The sequence below is a fragment of the Heterodontus francisci genome, chromosome 3, assembly GCF_036365525.1.
Source record: "Heterodontus francisci isolate sHetFra1 chromosome 3, sHetFra1.hap1, whole genome shotgun sequence".
Lineage (NCBI taxonomy): Eukaryota > Metazoa > Chordata > Chondrichthyes > Heterodontiformes > Heterodontidae > Heterodontus > Heterodontus francisci.
The window spans coordinates 88,822,444-88,842,415 of NC_090373.1; the positions used below are offsets into that span (position 1 = coordinate 88,822,444).

At 44.9% G+C, this 19,972-nt stretch overlaps 1 protein-coding gene across 1 annotated transcript in view; it reads right to left on the reverse strand.

The window, feature by feature from the left end:
• The window catches only part of pinx1 (PIN2 (TERF1) interacting telomerase inhibitor 1), a 116,076-nt gene extending 96,985 nt beyond the window's left edge, over window positions 1-19,091 (reverse strand). The window contains exons 1-4 of the mRNA XM_068024107.1: window positions 18,893-19,091; window positions 14,471-14,580; window positions 11,384-11,476; window positions 6,260-6,332 (exon numbers count right to left, since the gene is read on the reverse strand). Of these exons, the coding sequence (XP_067880208.1) occupies window positions 6,260-6,332; window positions 11,384-11,476; window positions 14,471-14,580; window positions 18,893-19,034 (418 nt within the window). The 5' untranslated portion in view covers window positions 19,035-19,091. The remainder of the gene's footprint in view (window positions 1-6,259; window positions 6,333-11,383; window positions 11,477-14,470; window positions 14,581-18,892) is intronic.
• Between the last annotated feature and the right edge of the window lie 881 nt (window positions 19,092-19,972).

Here is a 19,972-nt window from a genome sequence, read left to right on the forward strand (position 1 = left end):
GTGCATCAAGCCTGTGTCCTCAGTACCTTGCTCTACGGCAGCGAAGCCTGGACAACGTACGTCAGCCAAGAGCGACGTCTCAATTCATTCCATCTTCGCTGCCTCCGGAGAATCCTTAGCATCAAGTGGCAGGACTGTATCTCCAACACAGAAGTCCTTGAGGCAGCCAACATCCCCAGCATATACACCCTACTAAGCCAGCGGCGCCTGAGATGGCTTGGCCATGTGAGCCGCATGGAAGATGGCAGGATCCCCAAGGACACATTGTACAGCGAGCTCGTCACTGGTATCAGACCCACCAGCCGTCCTTGTCTCCGTTTTAAAAACGTCTGCAAACGCGACATGAAGTCCTGTGACACAGATCACAAGTCGTGGGAGCCAGTTGCAAGTGATCGCCAGAGCTGGCGGGCAACCATAAAGGCGGAGCTAAAGCGTGGCAAGTCGAAGAGACTTAGCAGTTGGCAGGAAAAAAGTCAGAAGCGCAAGGAGAGAGCCAACTGTGTAACAGCCCTGTCAACCAATTTTATCTGCAGCACCTGTGGAAGAGTCTGCCACTCTAGAATTGGCCTTTATAGCCACTCCAGGCGCTGCTTCACAAACCACTGACCACCTCCAGGCGCTTATCCATTGTCTCTTGAGACAAGGAAGCCAAAGAAGATGATTTGACTGAGTACAGCCCAAGGAGCCCTGGCAAAATTGAAGTCAATGGGAATCAGGGGGAAAACTCTCCACTAGCTGGAGTCATACCTCGCACAAAGGAAGATGGTTGTCGTCATTGGAGACCAATCCTTTCAGTTCCAGCACATCACTGCAGGACTTCTTCAGCGTAGTATCCTAGGCCCAAGCATCTTCAGCTGCTTCATTAATGACCTTCTCGCCATCATAAGGTCAGAAGTGGGGATGTTCACTGATGACTGCACAGTGTTCAGTACCATTCGCAACTCCTTAAATACTGAAACAGTCTGTGCCCACATGCAGCAAGACCTAGGCAACATTCAGGCTAGGGGTGTTAAGTGTCAAGTAACATTCGCACCACGCAACAAGTGCCAGGTAATGACCATTTTCAACAAGTGAGAATCTAACCATCTCCAACCATTGCTGAATCCCCCTAGGGGTTATCATCAATCAGAAACATAATTAGAGCAGCCATATTAATACTATGGCTACAAAAGCAGGTCAGAGGCTGGGAATTCTGCAACACCTCCTGACTCCCCAAAGCTTGTCTGGCATCTACAAGGCACAAGTCAGGAGTGTAATGGAATACTCTCCACTTTCCTGGACGAGTGAGCTCCAACAACATGCAAGAACCTCAACACCATCCAGGACAAAGGAGTCTGCTTGATTGGCATCCCATCCACCGCCTTAAACATTTACTCCCTCTGCCACCAGCTTACAGTGGCAGCAGTGTGTATCATATACAAGATGCACTGCTACAACTCACCAAGCACCTTCAAAACCCATGACCTCTACCACCTAGTAGAACATGCACAGCAGACACATGGGAACACCACCACCTCGAAGTTCCTCTTCAAGTCACACACCATCCTGACTTGGAACTATATCGCCGTTCCTTCACTGTCGCTGGGTCAAAATCCTGGAACTCCCTTCCTAACAGCACTGTGGGCATACCTACTGCACATGGACTGCAGTGGCTCACCACCACCACCTTCTTAGGGATGGGCAATAAATGCTAGCCTAGCCAGCAATGCCCACATCCCACAAACGAATTTTAAAAATGGATTCTTTACATTCCTTATACATGTTAAAATACAAAGAACTTTTGCTCAGTGGCAAATCTTACCAGCTTATTCAGTTACTGTGCTACATTTACACAGTAGCACAGTATTGGACAATTGTTGGCATACACAGTATAATACAATTTGAATATTGATTGGTGTGGTTAAATCAAGGCTGTCTTGTGCACAAAACACCCTTTACTCAAACAGGAAGCAGTGGGAAAATGTTACACAATGCTGTCCTTTTGGGCCAAAGCTAGATCCTAAAAGTCGTAAATGTCCCAAAACTATTGCTCAGCTGAGAAAAATTTACTCACAACAGGCCGATTCACTACCTCTACTTAACATAGAGCTGTGTGTTTTTGAAAACAACAGAATTGCTTGAATCTGTGGCACCATCTTACATAAATGAAACAAGCAATTCATTCACTCACCACCTGTTCATCATTTGAATAAAACGTCAAAAGTAAATTACTCCAAAAGTACCAAAGAGCATTTTAATTCATAACTTGAAAGAGGGCAGGCTCCCAGCAAGAAAATAAATCTTACTTTCAGGTAGAAATATGTTTGATGAACAGAGGAAGCCTCGTGTATCAGTCGTGGCTCAGCTGGTAGCACTTTTGCCTCTGAGTCACAAGGTTGTGGGGTCAAGTCCCACTCCAGGACTTGAGCACAAAAATCAAAGCTGGCACTCCAGTGCAGTACTGAGGGAGTACTGCACTGCCAGAGGTCCCATCTTTCAGATGAAAACATAAGACATAGCAGCAAAGACAAATCATGTGGCCCCTCGAGCCTGCTCTGCCATTCAAAATGATCATGACTGATCTTCTGCTTCAGCTTCACTCCCCCACCCGCTCCCCATATTAAAGGCCTGCTCGGGTCTGCAAATGAAACCCGACCCGAGCCTGACAGAACCACATTCAATCCGAGCCCAACCCGGCCCAAGACCTTTCATTTTTTCCCGCGCCCGACCTGACCCAAACAACGTAATAAAGTTGGTTATATTAAAAGAGGTTGTGCTCTACCTTGGATGGAATCGCTCACTGCAGACTAGTGCGGAGTGTTTCCCGCCTTGATGTCCTGGCTGTCACTGTGTCTGATCCGAGTCCGAATGCCGGACCCGGAAGAGTGACCTGACCAGAACCCGACACATGTCGTCGTGTCCCGTCAGGTTCGGGTTGGGTAGCTATGCTCTACCTCATATTCCTTAGATCTATCTATCCCAGACGTTAAACCGAGGCCCTGTCTGACACCTCAGGTGAACGTAAAAGATCCCACAACACTATTTTGAAGAGTAGGGAGTTATCCCCAGTGTCCTGGCCAATATTTAACCCTCAGTCAACATCACAAAAACAGATTATCTGGTCATTAACACATTGTTTTTTGTGGGAGCTTGCTGTGTGCAAAATGGCTATTGTGTTTCCTAGATTACAGTAGTGACTACACTTCAAAATTGGCTATAAAGCACTTTGAGACGTCCTGTGGTCATGAAAGGTGATACATAAATGCAAGTCTTCTTCTACTAATGAAGGCAAAAAAATATGAACAGCGAAATGCTAAACGTAGAAAGTAACAGAGCAAAATAAATTGCATTTAAATTAACATTGTGCATAACAGGAGTGACTGTCCTGACAATGAATTGAGAGTTTGGGACCTTGCAGCAACGAAACATGCACAAATGGCACTCCAACTGCAGCCTCAAAAAGTAAAAAGCTTCATTTTAAGGACTGTGCATAACAAAACAGCTCAACCAAAGGTATCACAATCCTAGTCTCCCCTTTCTCATTCTAAAAATTCTGTCAGTTTAATCACTGAAAGCAATAAAAGTTAGACAACAGTACCCCCTAGTGACAAGTACCTTATACCAATGAGTGGCAAGGTAATCACTGCAACAATCAGAATGCACATATTTGAAACTAAAGCATTCAGAACTTCCTATATACTTTCCCGTTCATCAAATTTTGTGAGCATTCAACTTTAAGTAAGTTTTTAAAATCACTATGAAGAAGCTGTCTTCCTCAATTTGACAATGCTTATAATTAATACTGCAGTTGAAACAACATTCTGCTAAATAAATAGTATGCAGATGTATTCCCCCCAACAATCAATTTATAATAATCTAACAAGTTACATTTATTTGATTTTGTGAAAGATGACAAGGCACTTTGAGAATATGCTAATATAAGTGGCCAAATGTATGGTTGAGAAGACAGGATTTGAAAGGGCAATGGAAACTGGGAAGAGGTATGGGCAAAGGAAGAAGTTTTAGAAAGGAATCCCAGAGAAGTGTTGATGGGTGAAGGTTATCATCAGTAGTGAAGAAAGTGGGAGGGACACAATGTCCTGGATTTAAAAGTTTATGATATTTCAGCTTCTATCTTAATCCCATAGTACGTCCAACCATTTATTTTGCTTTCTGTAAAATTTTAATTCAAAGTGAAAAATGCATTTTACTTCCTGGTTTCCTGACTGAGAGAATACTTCAATGTGATTGGCTCCTTACCTGATTGATGATATCACTGGAGATCCCCCTGACTTGGCGCCAGATATAAACTGACATCAGGAAAGGGGAAATCCATGTCACAGAGATCACCATATCTTTGTGGGCAGCTTTCTTCAAGGTCAGCGGCGAATGCTGTCGCTTTGCCGCTGAACACAAAATCACCCTAGAATCTGAAGGGGCAGTGAGCTGGAATTGGTTCATATTCCCATCCACTGGCAGTTTTACTCCCTTTCCCCAATAAACTGTGGTACTATGTCAAATATAAGGAACACAGTATTGCACGTCACTTTATGGGATGATTAGACAAAGGTTATGGAACCAATTCAACTTAAAAAAAAGTAAATGTTTTCCATGTGCAGAAAACAATCTAAAATAGCACTTCATAAAATCAAGACCATTAACACCTGGATAACAGCATAAAATATGTAATTCCAGGATATATTGTACACCATTATATCTTCTTCTTTGGCCTCCTTATCTCGAGAGACAATGGGTAAGCGCCTGGAGGTGGTCAGTGGTGTGTGGAGCAGCGCCTGGAGTGGCTATAAAGGCTAATTCTAGAGTGACAGGCTCTTCCACAGGTGCTGCAGAAAAATTTGTTTGTCGGGGCTGTTACACAGTTGGCTCTCCCCTTGCGCCTCTGTCTTTTTTCCTGCCAACTGCTAAGTCTCTTCGACTCGCCACACTTTAGCCCCGTCTTTATGGCTGCCCGCCAGCTCTGGCGAACGCTGGCAACTGGCTCCCACGACTTGTGATCAATGTCACAGGACTTCATGTCGCGTTTGCAGACGTCTTTAAAGCAGAGACATGGACGGCCGGTGGGTCTGATACCAGTGGCGAGCTCGCTGTACAATGTGTCTTTGGGGATCCTGCCATCTTCCATGCGGCTCACATGGCCATTATATAAACAGGTAGATCTAACCAAACAACACCAGAGCATTGAGGTCACAAAATATATATTCCAGGGCAGGAAACATTTTGTACTCAGAAACATACAACAATATGAGGGCCACTAATTCATGGTTATTGAATAAACCAAATTGTGTCTTTATTAGAGTACTGTTGATGTGTCACCTATATTCTTGAGCCCAAATTCTATGATCAAATGCATACTTGCAGGGAAACTTAAATCAGTGGCCTTCATTACTACTAAATGTTCATTTAACTATGTAGTTAATTTTATCTTTTTCCATTTATTCACTGGATCTGCATTTACTGCCCATTCCCTAGTCATCCTGAGAAGGTGGTACTGGGCCTTGGTCTTGAACCACTGCAAGTTATTCTCTCTAGCATTTTAATATAACTGAATACACTCCAAAGAAAGGTTAAGATTCAAATCACATTGATGTGGAACTGGAGTTCCATATAGGCCAGACCGGGTATGAACAGCGGCTCTCCTTCCCTAAAGGACATCAGTTTCTTTTTTTATAAAAAGCCCAAGATACAGAAGAAGATGGTAGGGAAAACATTCCAGGTTGCAAGTAGGTAGAAGATAAGCTGTAGAAATTGTGTGCAACAGTACTGGGAAGTGTGGGACTGTGCCATTTGGGAAGGTGATGCGAGGGTCTAGGATAACTGGGAGCAGAGTATTGAGGTGTGGATGCATGTTTTACAACGGTTACAGAAAGATATGTGTGGAAATTTGAAAACTTGCACAAATTTAATTTAAAGGCTAATACTAATACAAAACATGTTGAATTTTAGGTAGTGGAATAACGCTGTACCTTGAAATTTCTTTAGTGCTATCTGGGATAAACCAACTTTCCATTGCTGGATAAAATACGTCATCTGTTTCTGTGGCAACAAAGGCTGAGCCCTGTTCAGACACTTTAATCAACAGTTCTATTCAAAAGCCACATGAGAGATATCTATTCTGATTAAGACCAGATATACAAAATCGTTACCTCAATCAGTGTCACTCATGAGTGGTGACCTCTGTACATCACTGTAGCAAAAAGGTTACCCAGTGACTTTTATTGTATGGAACAGAAAGGACCAAACTAAATACTACAGTACTTGCCATTCTGTCCGTGGCAGTCATTCAGCTTCAACAAAAGCTGGTTAAATTCATCTTGGTGTGCAATCCAGTTATCCTAATCAAAAAAAAGTAACATGTCACTAATGAAATGTATAACTTTTATGAGTATAAAGTACATATAAACAATAGTAAAATCTGAAACAAATCACACAAAGTATCACACTTTAATCAACATCTGAAATGAAAAAGCTGGTTACCATTTCAGATGGAGCTTTTCATCAAAACCTAGATCAAAAGCTGAAACCTGAATTGCGTATGTCAGAAATATGAGGATGACTAGGGGGACCATAGGTCCGGTCAAGGACAATAGCGGGAGACTGTGTGTTGAGCCGGAAGAGATAAGTGAGGTTTTGAATGAGTACTTCTCTTCGGTATTTACGAATGAGAAGGGGTGTATTACTGAAGAGGACGGTGTGAAACAGACTGGTAAGCTCGAGGAAGTGCTCGTTAGGAGGGAAGATGTGTTGGGGTTTTTGAATAACTTGAAGATAGACAAGTCTCCCGGGCCTGACGGGGTATATCCAAGGATGTTATGGGAAGCAAGGGATGAAATTGCAGAGCCGCTGGCAATGATCTTTTCATCTTCTCTGCTGACGGGGGTGGTACCAGGTGATTGGAGGGTGGCAAATGTTGTGCCCCTGTTCAAGAAAGGGAATAGGAACAACCCTGGGAATTACAGGCCAGTTAGTCTTACTTCGGTGGTAGGCAAGTTGATGGAAAAGGTGCTGAGGGATAGGATTTCTGAGCATCTGGAAAGACACTGCTTGATTCGGGACAGTCAGCACGGTTTTGTGAGGGGTAGGTCTTGCCTCACAAGCCTGATTGAATTCTTTGAGCAGGTGACCAAGCAAGTGGATGAGGGTAAACCAGTGGATGTGGTGTACATGGATTTTAGTAAGGCATTTGATAAGGTCCCCCATGGTAGACTTATGGAGAAAGTCAGGAGGCATGGGATAGTGGGGAATGTGGCCAGTTGGATTAAGAATTGGCTAACTGATAGAAGGCAGAGAGTGGTCTTAGATGGTAAATACTCAGCCTGGAGCCCAGTTACCAGTGGCGTGCCGCAGGGATCAGTTCTGGGTCCTCTCCTGTTTGTGATTTTTATTAACGACTTGGATGAGGAAGTCGAAGGGTGGGTCAGTAAATTTGCAGATGATACAAAGGTTGGTGGAGTTGTGGATACCGAGGAGGGCTATTGTCGTCTGCAAAGGGACTTGGATAGGTTGCAGTGCTGGGCTGAAAAGTGGCAGATGGAGTTTAACCCTGAAAAGTGTGAGGTCGTCCATTTTGGAAGGACAAACATGAATGCAAAATACTGGGTTAACGGTAGGGTTCTTGGGCATGTGGAGGAGCAGAGAGACCTTGGGGTCTATGTGCATAGATCATTGAAAGTTGCAACTCAAGTGGATAGGGCTGTAAAGAAGGCATATGGGGTGTTAGCGTTCATTAGCAGAGGGATTGAATTTAAGAGCCGTGAGGTGATGATGCAGCTGTACAGGACCTTGGTAAGGCCTCATTTGGAGTACTGTGTGCAGTTCTGGTCGCCTCATTTTAGGAAGGATGTGGAAGCCTTGGAGAGGGTGCAGAGGAGATTTACCAGGATGTTGCCTGGAATGGAGAATAAGTCTTACGAGGAAAGGCTGAACATTCTAGGCCTCTTCTCATTAGAAAGGAGAAGGATGAGGGGTGACATGATAGAGGTTTATAAGATGATCAGGGGAATAGATAGGGTAGACAGTCAGAAACTTTTTCCCCGGGTGGAGCAAAGCGTTACAAGGGGTCATAAATTTAAGGTGAAGGGTGGGAGATATAAGGGGGATGTCAGGGGAAGGTTCTTTACCCAGAGAGTGGTCGAGGCATGGAATGCCTTGCCCGGGGAAGTTGTTGAGTCAGAAACTTTAGGGACTTTCAAAAGGCTTTTGGATAGGTATATGGATAAAGGAGAATGATGGGGTATAGATTAAATTGTCCTTGACAGAGGACAAAGGATCGGCACAACATTGTGGGCCGAAGGGCCTGTTCTGTGCTGTATGTTCTATGTTCTATGTTCTTATTCTTTCAGACAAAAGCAGAAACTGCAGATACTGGAAATCTGAAATAAAAACAGAAAATGCTTGAAATACTCAGCAGGTCGGACAGCATCTGTGGAGAGAAAAACAAATGTTTCAGGTCGCAGTGACCTTTCATCTGATGAAACGTTAACTCAGTTTCTCTCTCCACAGATGCTGCCTGACCTGCTGAGTACTTCCATTTCCAGCTTTTTCTCTCAGATACTGATTATGTGTTTCCAACTTGTTTTGTTTTTTATTCACTGGCGTATATAGACTGAGCTTATATAGCACTTTTTTTTTAAATGCGAAGTCTACATTATGTTAGAGGTTCCATTTGCATACAAAATTATTTATCTTTGCAGTGCAACTCACATGCTGAATTACAGCACGTTTGAATGTACTATGAGTGGGGTAGGCAGAAAGAAAACTTCTTCACTGGACATTATGTTGGAGACAGAGCACTTCCCAATGAAATAACAGTTCCCAAGTTGTAATTTTATTGAAAACAGACTATAGCTCAAGGATCAGAATTTTGACCTGACATTTTCATCTGAAATGTTAGAATATTTTGTTTCAATGCAGCTTAATTTCTACATCCCACTTTGAGAGAAAAGCCAGATGTACCCATGAGCTCTGCATAACAGTTAGCCTTCATTTTCTTAGTTTTTCTGAAATTATCAGGAAAATTTCACACCTGACTAAAATAATAAAACAAATAGAACAAAAATACAACAGCTTTACTCTACCAAACTCAATTGTGCCATTATGGGCAGAAATCAAGGGTTGAACTTTTAGCAGCTCCCCACCCCCTGCTGGCAGGTACAGAGGAAGGTCGGCGCAGAACTTGGTGCTGCCAGCTGGCATGCCAGTTCCCCAGCTCCATCCTCCCACCCCTCCCCACCACCCCAACCCATTTTCCCAGAGGTGTAATTGGGGGTGCTGGCAGGAAAGCGAAGGGTAGCCAATTGACTTGCTTAAAAAGCCCATTAAGACTTGTTATCAGAGGCCAACTGGGATTCTCCAGTTGCCTCCAGGTCTCTGGAGGCGGTGCAGGAAAGTGCAGCTGCCTGGAGACAGCCTCCCAGCAGCAGACCAGGGCTGACAGTGGGGGGAGGGGTGCGGTGGCAGTGCTCCAGGCAAGGTTAGAGGCCCTCCCTGCCCAGCTGACTTCAGCTGCTGTCATAGGCCGCCCTGTAGAGGGGTTCCTTCCCCACCCCCACCAATGGTGGCCCGGCTACAAAGGCCAATTCGGGGAAAATCATAGTGAGTGACTGTTCCCCACACAGTGGGGTAAATTTTAGAGACCGCCCCCGTGTTGGGGGCCATGACGGGGGAGGGGGTGCAAAATGCCTCCAGGAGAGACCAACCATGGACCTCGACGGCGGGAAGACCTGGCCTGATATTGCCGACAACGGCGAGGCCTCATGGCGGCCCCATGCCACTAAGTGACGGAGGCCCAATTTAAATATGTAAATTAATTTAAACAAACAAATAAATTACCTTCTCACTCCCACCATCTGTCCTGGTGCAATATTGGTGCCAGCGGCTGGCACTCTCACACCTTGGTGGGGAGGGGGGAGCAGGTAGATTTTTCAGTGCAGGAGTGGGGGGGGTGGAAAAGAAGAGGGGAGGTCAGGTGCACATGTTAAGTGTTTTGGCGTGGGGGAAGAGAACAGGTAGTTAAATCTATGGTTGTTTGGGTGGGTGGGAGAGGGGCAAGATCACTTTATTTAATTTTTTCAGATCAGTCTCTCTTTAAATATTTAAATTGAAATGTAGGGCTCGAAGCCTTTTAAAAATGCTGTCAGCGCCTGCGCAAAGGCCGCTAACGTCATTGCCAGGGACAGACCTCCCGCCTCCTCCATGTCATTGGGGAGGACGGTCCACCCCAGCTATTTAAATGAGCTGCTGCGCTCAATATCGCAGCGGCTCCACGATGTGCGGCCCACCATTGTTTTCATCCGCCGCCACAAGTATAAATTCCAGCCCAGTGTGGATTCTGACCCCCATTTGAGCCTTTTAGCAGGGTCCTGAAGCCCGCAAGGAAAATCCTGCCCCAGATGAAGTCAAGACAAAAGGACCACTCATCCTGGTTGATCTAATATACCTCCAGCAGATACCTGGTGACATTGCAATAGTTTGAGAAATGTACACACACAATTTCTGTGCCTATGTTAATATGATTCAGTAAGTAGTGTTCCAAATTGCTTGAGTGATCTGTGCAAACATTGTTATCATTCACATGATTAGCAGGGACCAATCAGACCTCAGTCATATTCTGTGGCAAAAACCAAAAACAATCATTATTCCATACCAATAAACTGAAAAGGTTCATGAAAATAACTAACCACTTAAAAGTTGAAACATATAGGTTTAATAAAGTTGAAGCAATTGCAAGCATTTACAAATTCAAGCTCCTAAGCTGAAGTCCTGAACCTAATTCAGCTCTAGGACATCATACTGAACTGGGAATCAATATCCAACAGCAAGCCCGAGCAGTACCATCAGCTACGGAAGCCTATAGAATTTCAATTGCTTTTTAAATATTGGGTAATAAACAGGGTCATGGGAGATCAAGTACATCAAATAATGGAATGCATCCAAGACACAGTGGCGCAGTGGTTAGCACCGCAGCCTCACAGCTCCAGGGACCCGGGTTCAATTCTGGGTACTGCCTGCGTGGAGTTTGCAAGTTCTCCCTGTGTCTGCGTGGGTTTTCTCCGTGTGCTCCGGTTTCCTCCCACAAGCCAAAAGACTTGCAGGTTGGTAGGTAAAATGGCCATTATAAATTGTCACTAGTATAGGTAGGTGGTAGGGAAATACAGGGACAGATGGGGATGTTTGGTAGGAATATGGGATTAGTGTAGGATTAGTATAAATGGGTGGTTGATGGTCGGCACAGACTCGGTGGGCCGAAGGGCCTGTTTCAGTGCTGTATCTCTAATCTAATCTAATATTTATAATATTTAAATAGTGCAACATACTGGATTCATGGCAGCCATAAATTGCATTCAAGGCCCATACTTAACAATTTGCGTACTGCTACAAAAATCACCTCATGATTCTTGGTTGCTCCCAGACCCACTGTGTTGTTCTTCATCTTGATTTTAATGTTTTCTGTTGATCCCTGCTCACGAGCTCCAAGACCCTAAGAAACAAAAAAAAAAATCAATATTTTGTTAATAAGTCAGGGACACTAATTTATCAAAAGCTCGTATCTAGCTATAGTCGGCTGCCTTTTTTGTTACCTTATACTGGATACATGAAATATTTCAATTAGTGATGGAGATACAAGTGTGCTAAATAAGGATATTTCCTCCAATATAACATAACTACCTCTTGGGAGTTTCAATATTTTGCCTTCTTCTTAAATTACCCAGCAAGTCAAAACTTCCAGACTTAAACACAAAAAAGCATTCCCAACTATCTACTTCCAGTACTAATTATCATCTTATTTAGCTTACGCAATTGAAACAAGTGAATATTTTTCACATTCATTTGTCACAAGGTTATGTCACTATCATTGAAATACACAGCAATCTACGTGTTCTATACACTTCAGATAAGTGAGGTTTTCAGAGTGTTGGAAAATCATTTGATTACTTTCAAAAACAATCTTAAAAATCTTGTGATGCAAAATTCCTATGTTGATGTCCTAACTTTCTTCGCATATTTTATTCATTTTCAGTTTTAAAGAATTGCTACCAATATAGTTCCATATTTTAAAATGGTTCTTATTTAATTTTTAAACTGACCTTCAACTGGAAGTGATTTTTCAGGTTTGACAGATTTGGTCCAATGAGAAAGGTAGCAGTGGTGGTGGTGGGGAACGAAGTGAACCAAGATGAGCATGTTTCAGTGGGGTGCATTTTGGAAATAGTGATCACAATATCAGTAGGTTCACAGTAGTTATGGAAAAGTCAAGGAACAATCAAACATGAAAATATTCAACTAGAAGAGGGCTACTTTCAGTGAGTCGAAAGGGAATCTGGACCAGGTGGACTGGAATCAGAAGATTGGCAAATAAAACAATAAATGAGCAATGCAAGGCCTTCAAAGGTTCCGGTACAGACTAGACACATTCTCACTAGGGGGAAAGGAAGGGCATCTAAAGTTAAAGCTCCCCGGATGACTGAAGATATCGAGATTAAAATGAAACAGAAAATGGAAGCTTATGATATGTGGCAGGCTTATAATACAACTGAGAACCAAGCTGAATACAGAAAAGACAGCAGAAAACTGAAAAACGAATAAAGGGCAAAGAGAGTGTATAATAGATAAGTAAGTAACATAAAAGAGAACCCAAAAGACTTTTATAAACATATAAATAGTAAAAAAGTAGTCAAAGGAAGGGTGGGAGCAATTAGGGACCAAATAGATCATCTTCTAATGGAGGCAGCAGACACAGCTCAGGTACTAAATAAATACTTTGCATCTGTCTTTACCAGAGAAGAGCACGCTGCCAATGTGTGTGTGTGTGTGTGTGGGGTGGGGAGGGAAAATATACAGTGGCATTTCTAGGGTAGGTAATAGGACCACTGCTCTTTTTGATATATATTAATCGCCTGGACTTGGGTATACAGGGTATAATTTCAAAGGTTACAGATGACAGGAATCTTAGAAATGTAGTAAATAATGAGATAACAACAGATTGAGGAGGACACAGACTGGTGAAATGGGCAGAGACAAGGCAGATGAAATGTAACAAAGAGAAGTGTGAAGTAATGCATTCTGGTATGATTAATTAGAGGCAATATACACTAAATGGTACAATTTCAAAGAGGGTACAGGTAGACAGAGACCTGTGGATGTGTGTAAGTTAATCTTTAAAAGTGACAGGGCAAGTTGGAAATTGTTAAAAAAAAAGCATATGGGATCCTTGGCATTATAAACAGCGGCACAGAGTACAAAAGCAAGGAGGTCATGCTAAACCTTTATAAATCGCTGGTACAGCCCCAGCTAGACAATCGTGTTCTACGTTTTAGGAAGGATGTACAGAAGGTGCAGAGGAGATTTATTAGAATGATATGAAGTGCAAATGAAGCTCAAGAAAAAGCATCTCTTTCAATTCGGCACTTTACAGCTTTCTGGACTCAACATGGAGTTTAATCATTTCAGATCATATGCACTGCATCCATTTTTTCCAGACAGAAGCTGTTGGTAATGATTTGGCTGTTGCCATTCACACCTCCTCTAGATCCATCTTTTCCTTCTTTCCTTGTCCCATTACCATCTCCTTTCCCTTTGCACCATCATCCTTTTGTTACTCCATCCTCCTGCTTCCATCCTACCATGCACTTGCCCTTTTATTCTTTCCTTCACTCCACTGCCTGCCTCTGCACAGCTTAAAACCTGTTACATCTCTAACTTCTTCCAGTTCTGATGATAGATCATTGACTTGAAGCATTAACTCTGTTTCTCTCTCCACAGATGCTGCCAGACCTGCTGAGTATTTCCAGCATTTTCCGTTCTGGTTTCAAATTTCCAGCATCCACAATATTTTGCTTTTGTACTAGAATGGCACCAGGAATGCAGGACTTCTGTTATGTGGAGATGAGCGAAGCTGGGGTTGTTCTCTTTAGAGCAGAGAAGGTTCAGGGGAGATTTAGTAGAGATGTTCCAAATCAACAAGGCTTTTGATAGAGTAAATAAGGAGGAACAGTTTCTAGTGGCAGAAAGGTCGGTGACCAGAAGACACAAAATTAAGGCAAAAGAAACAGAGGCAACATGAGGAGAATTTTTTTTTCACTGCGAGTTATGACGACTGCCTGAAAGAGTGGTGGAAGCAGATTCAATAGTAACTTTCCAAAAACTGAAATACTTGATGAAAAATTGGCAGAGCTATGGGGAAAGGGCAGGGGAACAGGACTAACTTAATTGCTCTTTTAACGAGCCGGCACAGGAACGATGGCCAAATGGCCTCCTTCTGTGCAGTATCCTACTATGATTCTATCTGCTGGATGCCTTAGCATCCATACCATTGCCCAGCTGAGATTAGCTAACTCAGCATAGGCCAGGAATCACATTTGTATCTGAGATGGTGGAAGATTGCAGTACAATTCTTTTAATATACAGTAATTAAATTCAGACAAGTTACTCATAGTTCACACATCTCACTCAAAGTTAGCTGCATAACATTCACCTTTCCTTTTGACCACCCCATTTTTTCCAACATCTTCTGTCCAAATCTGGAATTATCGTTGCTCCAGGTATTGTTCCTTGGATCGACAGACCACTTCTGCTTTCTACGAGCTGCAAAACAATTAACAATATCATCTGGTACAGTGAATTATATTCCCTGCTGTTACTCTATCAATAAATGATTGATATAATATTAGGCTGCGTTTGCTGACAACGCAACTACTAGGTGGCGCAGAATTTGCTCATGCACAAATGCAGGCTCTTCAACTGGAACGTCAGTGTCTGCAACGTTCAGGCAGCTGCCAGGATTAAAGATGGCGCAGCTCAATTTATCACAGGAAATGCATATGGGTGGATCCTTCTAGCAAACTAACCATACATTAAGTTGGATGGAAGCCCTGTAATATGCTATGTAGTTACAGCATACTAACTGTAATCCTCAGATCCATTTAATATTCCGGTAATCCTATGAAATACAAAAGAAATTTATGACTGAATTTCCATTGAAAGGTAGTGAATTGGCACCCCGATCAATGGAAAAGAAAATCGGGCAGAGTATAAAATGTGTTGCCACTTCGTTATTGTGATTTGTTTATATGACTGACCAGGATTGATTTCATCCGAATACAACCTCTCACTCCCGCCACACTGGCCCCTCTCCCCTCGCAGCAACTCGCTTTCTCTCCCTCCTCCTCATTGGCCGCTTCCCAGCCTCACCCGCTCGCACCAGACCTCGCTGTTCCCCCTCACTCCCTTGACCCATTGTTCCCCTCTCGCACCACCCCACTCTCTGGTAGGTCGCTCCCCACCCCCCACTCCCTCCAGCCGCTTGCTCCAGACCGCGCTGCTTCCCTCCTCTTGGCCACTCACTCCCACGTTTCATCAGTCACCAGGCGCCGCTCGAAGAAGCACGGCAGGCCGCAAGGGACGACGTAGGAGTTAGTGGTCGAGTGAAGGGAAGCGGCACAGCCTAGAGCTAACAACTGGAGGGGGGGCAGAGAAGCGGGGAGTGAGCGGCCAGAGAGCGGGGTGGCGCGAAGCAAGCAACAATCAGCCAGGGGAGTGTGGGGGAGCAGCGAGGTCTGGTGCAAGCGGATGAGGTGAGGAAGCATCGGGGCCTGGAGCAAGCTGTCGAGGGGGGAAGAGTTCCACTTTCAAAGTTGCCCATTCAGCCACTTCCTCCAGCCGAGTGGGGGGCTGGATACCCAATGACGCTTTATCACACATGCACGAAGATGGACCTGGCATGGATACACGATGACGTTGGCACTGCGCAATGACGTCATGCCGCACATGTGCCACTAAGTCCTGGCAAGATATATCTAAGCATGTGCGCAGCTTGGCGTACTCTGATGACGTTAGTGGGAATCATTTTGATTTGATATTTTAGACCCCACTACTTCAGACAGTGGTCGCAAGTGCACATATTTACACCAGAGACGCTAGTCCCACTCCTGTGGCATTCCACACAGGGGCTAGGATTTTATGCTGGCGACGGGGGTCTCGACATCCAGAAAAGGCGACACTGACTGGCATTGTCTCTTCTGTGGAAGGCCCACCAAAACTAGCACAAATCAGTCACTTAAGTGGACAGCGGCAGGCCTTCCATGGGACCACGGCGATGGAATTCCCGCCCTTGGAGAGCTGCTGGCCAATTAGAGGCCAGCAGCTCTTTAGATGAGCAGCGCCACCGTGAAGGCAGTGACTGCTGCCAGTGCAGCAATTACCTGAGGCCCAGGAGTGGCGTTGGACCCAGGCCACAGGTAGATCAGGGTGGGAGGAGTCTGGCAGGGATGGGTGAGGGTGTAGGGGGGTCAGAAGCAAGGACAGGGAGGTGACTCTCAGCAATCCCCTCCTCCCCGAAGCCGGGTCCCTCATTCAGGCACTGTGCCTTTTAAACGAGGGACACCCTCTTCCTGGAGTCAGAAAGCAGCCCGCATGGTCTTGCCGTGTTTCCCCTGTGGCGACAAGGCCACCCACCACACAGCTAATTGAGGTCATGGCAGGATGAGGCCCTTAATTGGGCATTAACTGCCCAGTTAAGGGCCTCAATTGGCAGAGGGGCGAGAAGGCCGTTCATAGGCCTTCATGTCCCGGACTTAATTTTGGTGGAGGTGGGATGGTGGCGGGGTCCCCACTGTCACCATCCCAGCCGATTATATGCTCTCTCCGCCTCCAAACCCACCGCAGGGTAAGAGCATAAAATTCCCCCCCAAGGGAGTCAAGACCAAGTACAAATCAAACAGGGGAATAATTGGTCACAGACTAGGCTGTGGAGACAAGAGAAGATGGAATAGGGAGAAGAGAAAAAGGGAAGGAGATAAGAGGATGGGAGAGGCAAATTATTTTGCACATCTTACAATGTACATCTCTTTTCTCTCCAAAGGTGGACATGGTTGTTGTGGGTTTCCAGTATTGTCTGTTTTAATTTCATATTTCTTCTTTTAGCTCTGCTGTACTGAACAGTGTTACATAACTAGCAGCAGAGGGTTAGACAGGTGGTTCTGCACCACTGTTGGAAATTGGGGTATCAGTCAATTTAATCCCTTCATCCCTTCACTCTCAGTTCTGTAATGATTTGAAGTGATAAACCTTATTGGCGACAGTGGTTATATTTTATGCAGTATAAGCAAGACCTGACACATACTGATGTCTGGGCAGTAGTATCAAAGCACAATAGCATTACCATTATGCCCTGGGTAGAAGCGCGATCTCCACGTGGGTACTCCCTGGTCGTGCCCCAGGTACCGTCGCATCAGTCATCACGACACACAATACCTCCACGATCTCTGTGCTTGGGGAATCTCCTTTTATACTTTCTTTACACAGCAAAACCTGTGGAGGCTGGGGGGGGCGGGGGGTGCAGGCGGCGCAGTGGTTAGCACCACAGCCTCACAGCTCCAGCGACCCAGGTTCGGTTCTGGGTACTGCCTGTGCGGAGTTTGCAACTTCTCCCTATGACCGCGTGCGTTTCCGCTGGGTGCTCCGGTTGCCTCCCACAGCCAAAGACTTGCAGGTTTATAGGTAAATTGGCCATTGTAAATTGCTCCTAGTGTAGGTAGGAGAATAGTGGGGATGTGGTAGAGAATATGGGATTAATGTAGGATTAGCATAAAATGGGTGGCTGATGGTCAGCATAGACTAAGTGGACCAAAGGGCCTGTTTCAGTGCTGTATCTCTCTATGACTCTATAACAATGCTGTAATTAAACCACAAGGATGTTAGGCTCCTCCTATCATTCAACAAAGACACAGTTGAGCACATAAAACTCAGGATAGTACAACAATGATGTTGTGTTTAAAGTGTCCCCTGTACCAATGATTAAGATTAGGTTATAACACAGATGTTGCAAACAGCTGTGGCTCAGTTGCTTGCACTCTCACTTGTGAGTCAGAAGGTTCAAGATCCACTTCAAGACTTGAGGACAAATATCAAGTACTGAGGGAGGGCTGCACTCTCAGAAGTGTCCTCTTTTGGATGAGACATCAATCCCAGGCCCTGTCTCCCTTCTCAGGTGGATGTAAAAGATCCCATGGTACTATTTTGCCTGTGCGGAGTTTGCAAGTTCTCCTTGTGACTATGTGGGTTTTTGCCGGGTGCTTTGGTTTCCTTCCACAGCCAAAGACTTGCAGGTTGATAGGTAAATTGGCCATTATAAATTGCCCCTAGTATAGGCAGGTGGTAGGGGAATTGAGGGAAGGTGGGGATGTGGTAAGAATATGGGATTAATGTAGGATTAGTATAAATGGCGGGCAGCCATAAAGGCAGGGCTAAAGTGTGGCGAGTCGAAGAGACTTAGCAGTTGTCAGGAAAAAAGACAGAGGCGCAAGGGGAGAGCCAACTGTGTAACAGCCCCAACAAACAAATTTTTCTGCAGCACCTGTGGAAGAGCCTGTCACTCTAGAATTGGCCTTTATAGCCATTCCAGGCACTGCTCCACACACCACTGACCACCTCCAGGCGCTTACCCATTGTCTCTCGAGATAAGGAGGCCAAAGAGTAGTATAAATGGGTGGTTGATGGTCGGCACAGACTCAGTGGGCCGTAGGGCCTGTTTCAGTGCTGTATCTCTAAATAAATAAAGAGGAGCAGGGGTCTTATCCCCAGTGTCCTGGCCAATATTTACCCCTCAATCAACAACATAAAGAACACTGTCACATTACTGTTTGTGGGAGTTTGCTGTGCACAAATCAGCTATCATGTTTCCTACATTACAACACTGACTACACTTAAAAAAGTACTTTATTGACTGTAAAGCGCTTTGAGACAGCCTGAGGTTGTGAAGAGTGTTGGTTTCCTGTTTGAACATTGAAATGAATGGGCTTGCACCATGCTACATTCCCGGCGCACGAGCAGCGCAACACCGGACCCTCGCGCTCCGGGGAACGTTCTAAAACAACGCACGTGCCCATCAGCTACTCACATTCCGCTAGCATCGCCATGGCTCCGTCTTCAGCGCCCGCCGATAAGCACCAACTAAATAACCACACCAGAATGTTTTTACACCAACTACAACGGGTTTCAAGGAAATGCAGATCCGCGCATTTAGCGAGTACAATCCGCATCGCTCGGCCTCGGAATCCAAATTAACGTGAGACCGGGATGGCGACGATGCCACTGCACATGCTCAGTAGGGAATAGTGGCGAGTGCGCATGCTCGGGTTTCCTGCTGGTCTTTGGTTCAGGGAGGAAGGTTGTGCAATGAATGGAATGAATCGGGCAAGTTGTTTCAACCTCCCTCTAACACCCCATGTTCTGTGTAATTTGTTAGAATATTATAACAAGCTAAATGCATAATCAAAGATGATAGCATTCTAGATATCAAAGAACTGGGTTATTTTTAAATGGATTAATATTTGGAGAACATAAACTCCATCATCCTGCACTTTCTACAAAGAACAGTACAGCACAGGAACAGGCCATTCGGCCCTCCAAGCCTGCGCCGATCTTGATGCCTGCCTAAACTAAAACCTTCTGCACTTCCGGGGGCCGCATCCCTCTATTCCCATCCTATTCATGTATTTGTCAAGATGCCTCTTAAACGTCGCTATCGTACCTGCTTCCACCGCCTCCCTCGGCAGCAAGTTCCAGGCACTCACCACCCTCTGTGTAAAGAACTTGCCTCGCACATCCCCTCTAAACTTTGCACCTCACACCTTAAACCTATGTCCCCTAGTAACTGACTCTTCCACCCTGGGAAAAAGCTTCTGACTATCCACTCTGTCCATGCCGCTCATAACTTTGTAAACCTCTATCATGTCACCCCTCCACCTCCGTCGTTCCAGTGAAAACAATCCGAGTTTATCCCACCTCTCTTCATATCTAATGCCCTCCAGACCAGGCAACATCCTGGTAAACCTCTTCTGTACCCTCTCCAAAGCCTCCACGTCCTTCTGGTAGTGTGGCGACCAGAATTGCACGCAATATTCTAAGTGTGGCCTAACTAAAGTTCTGTACAGCTGCAGCATGACTTGCCAATTTTTATACTCTATGCCCCGACCGA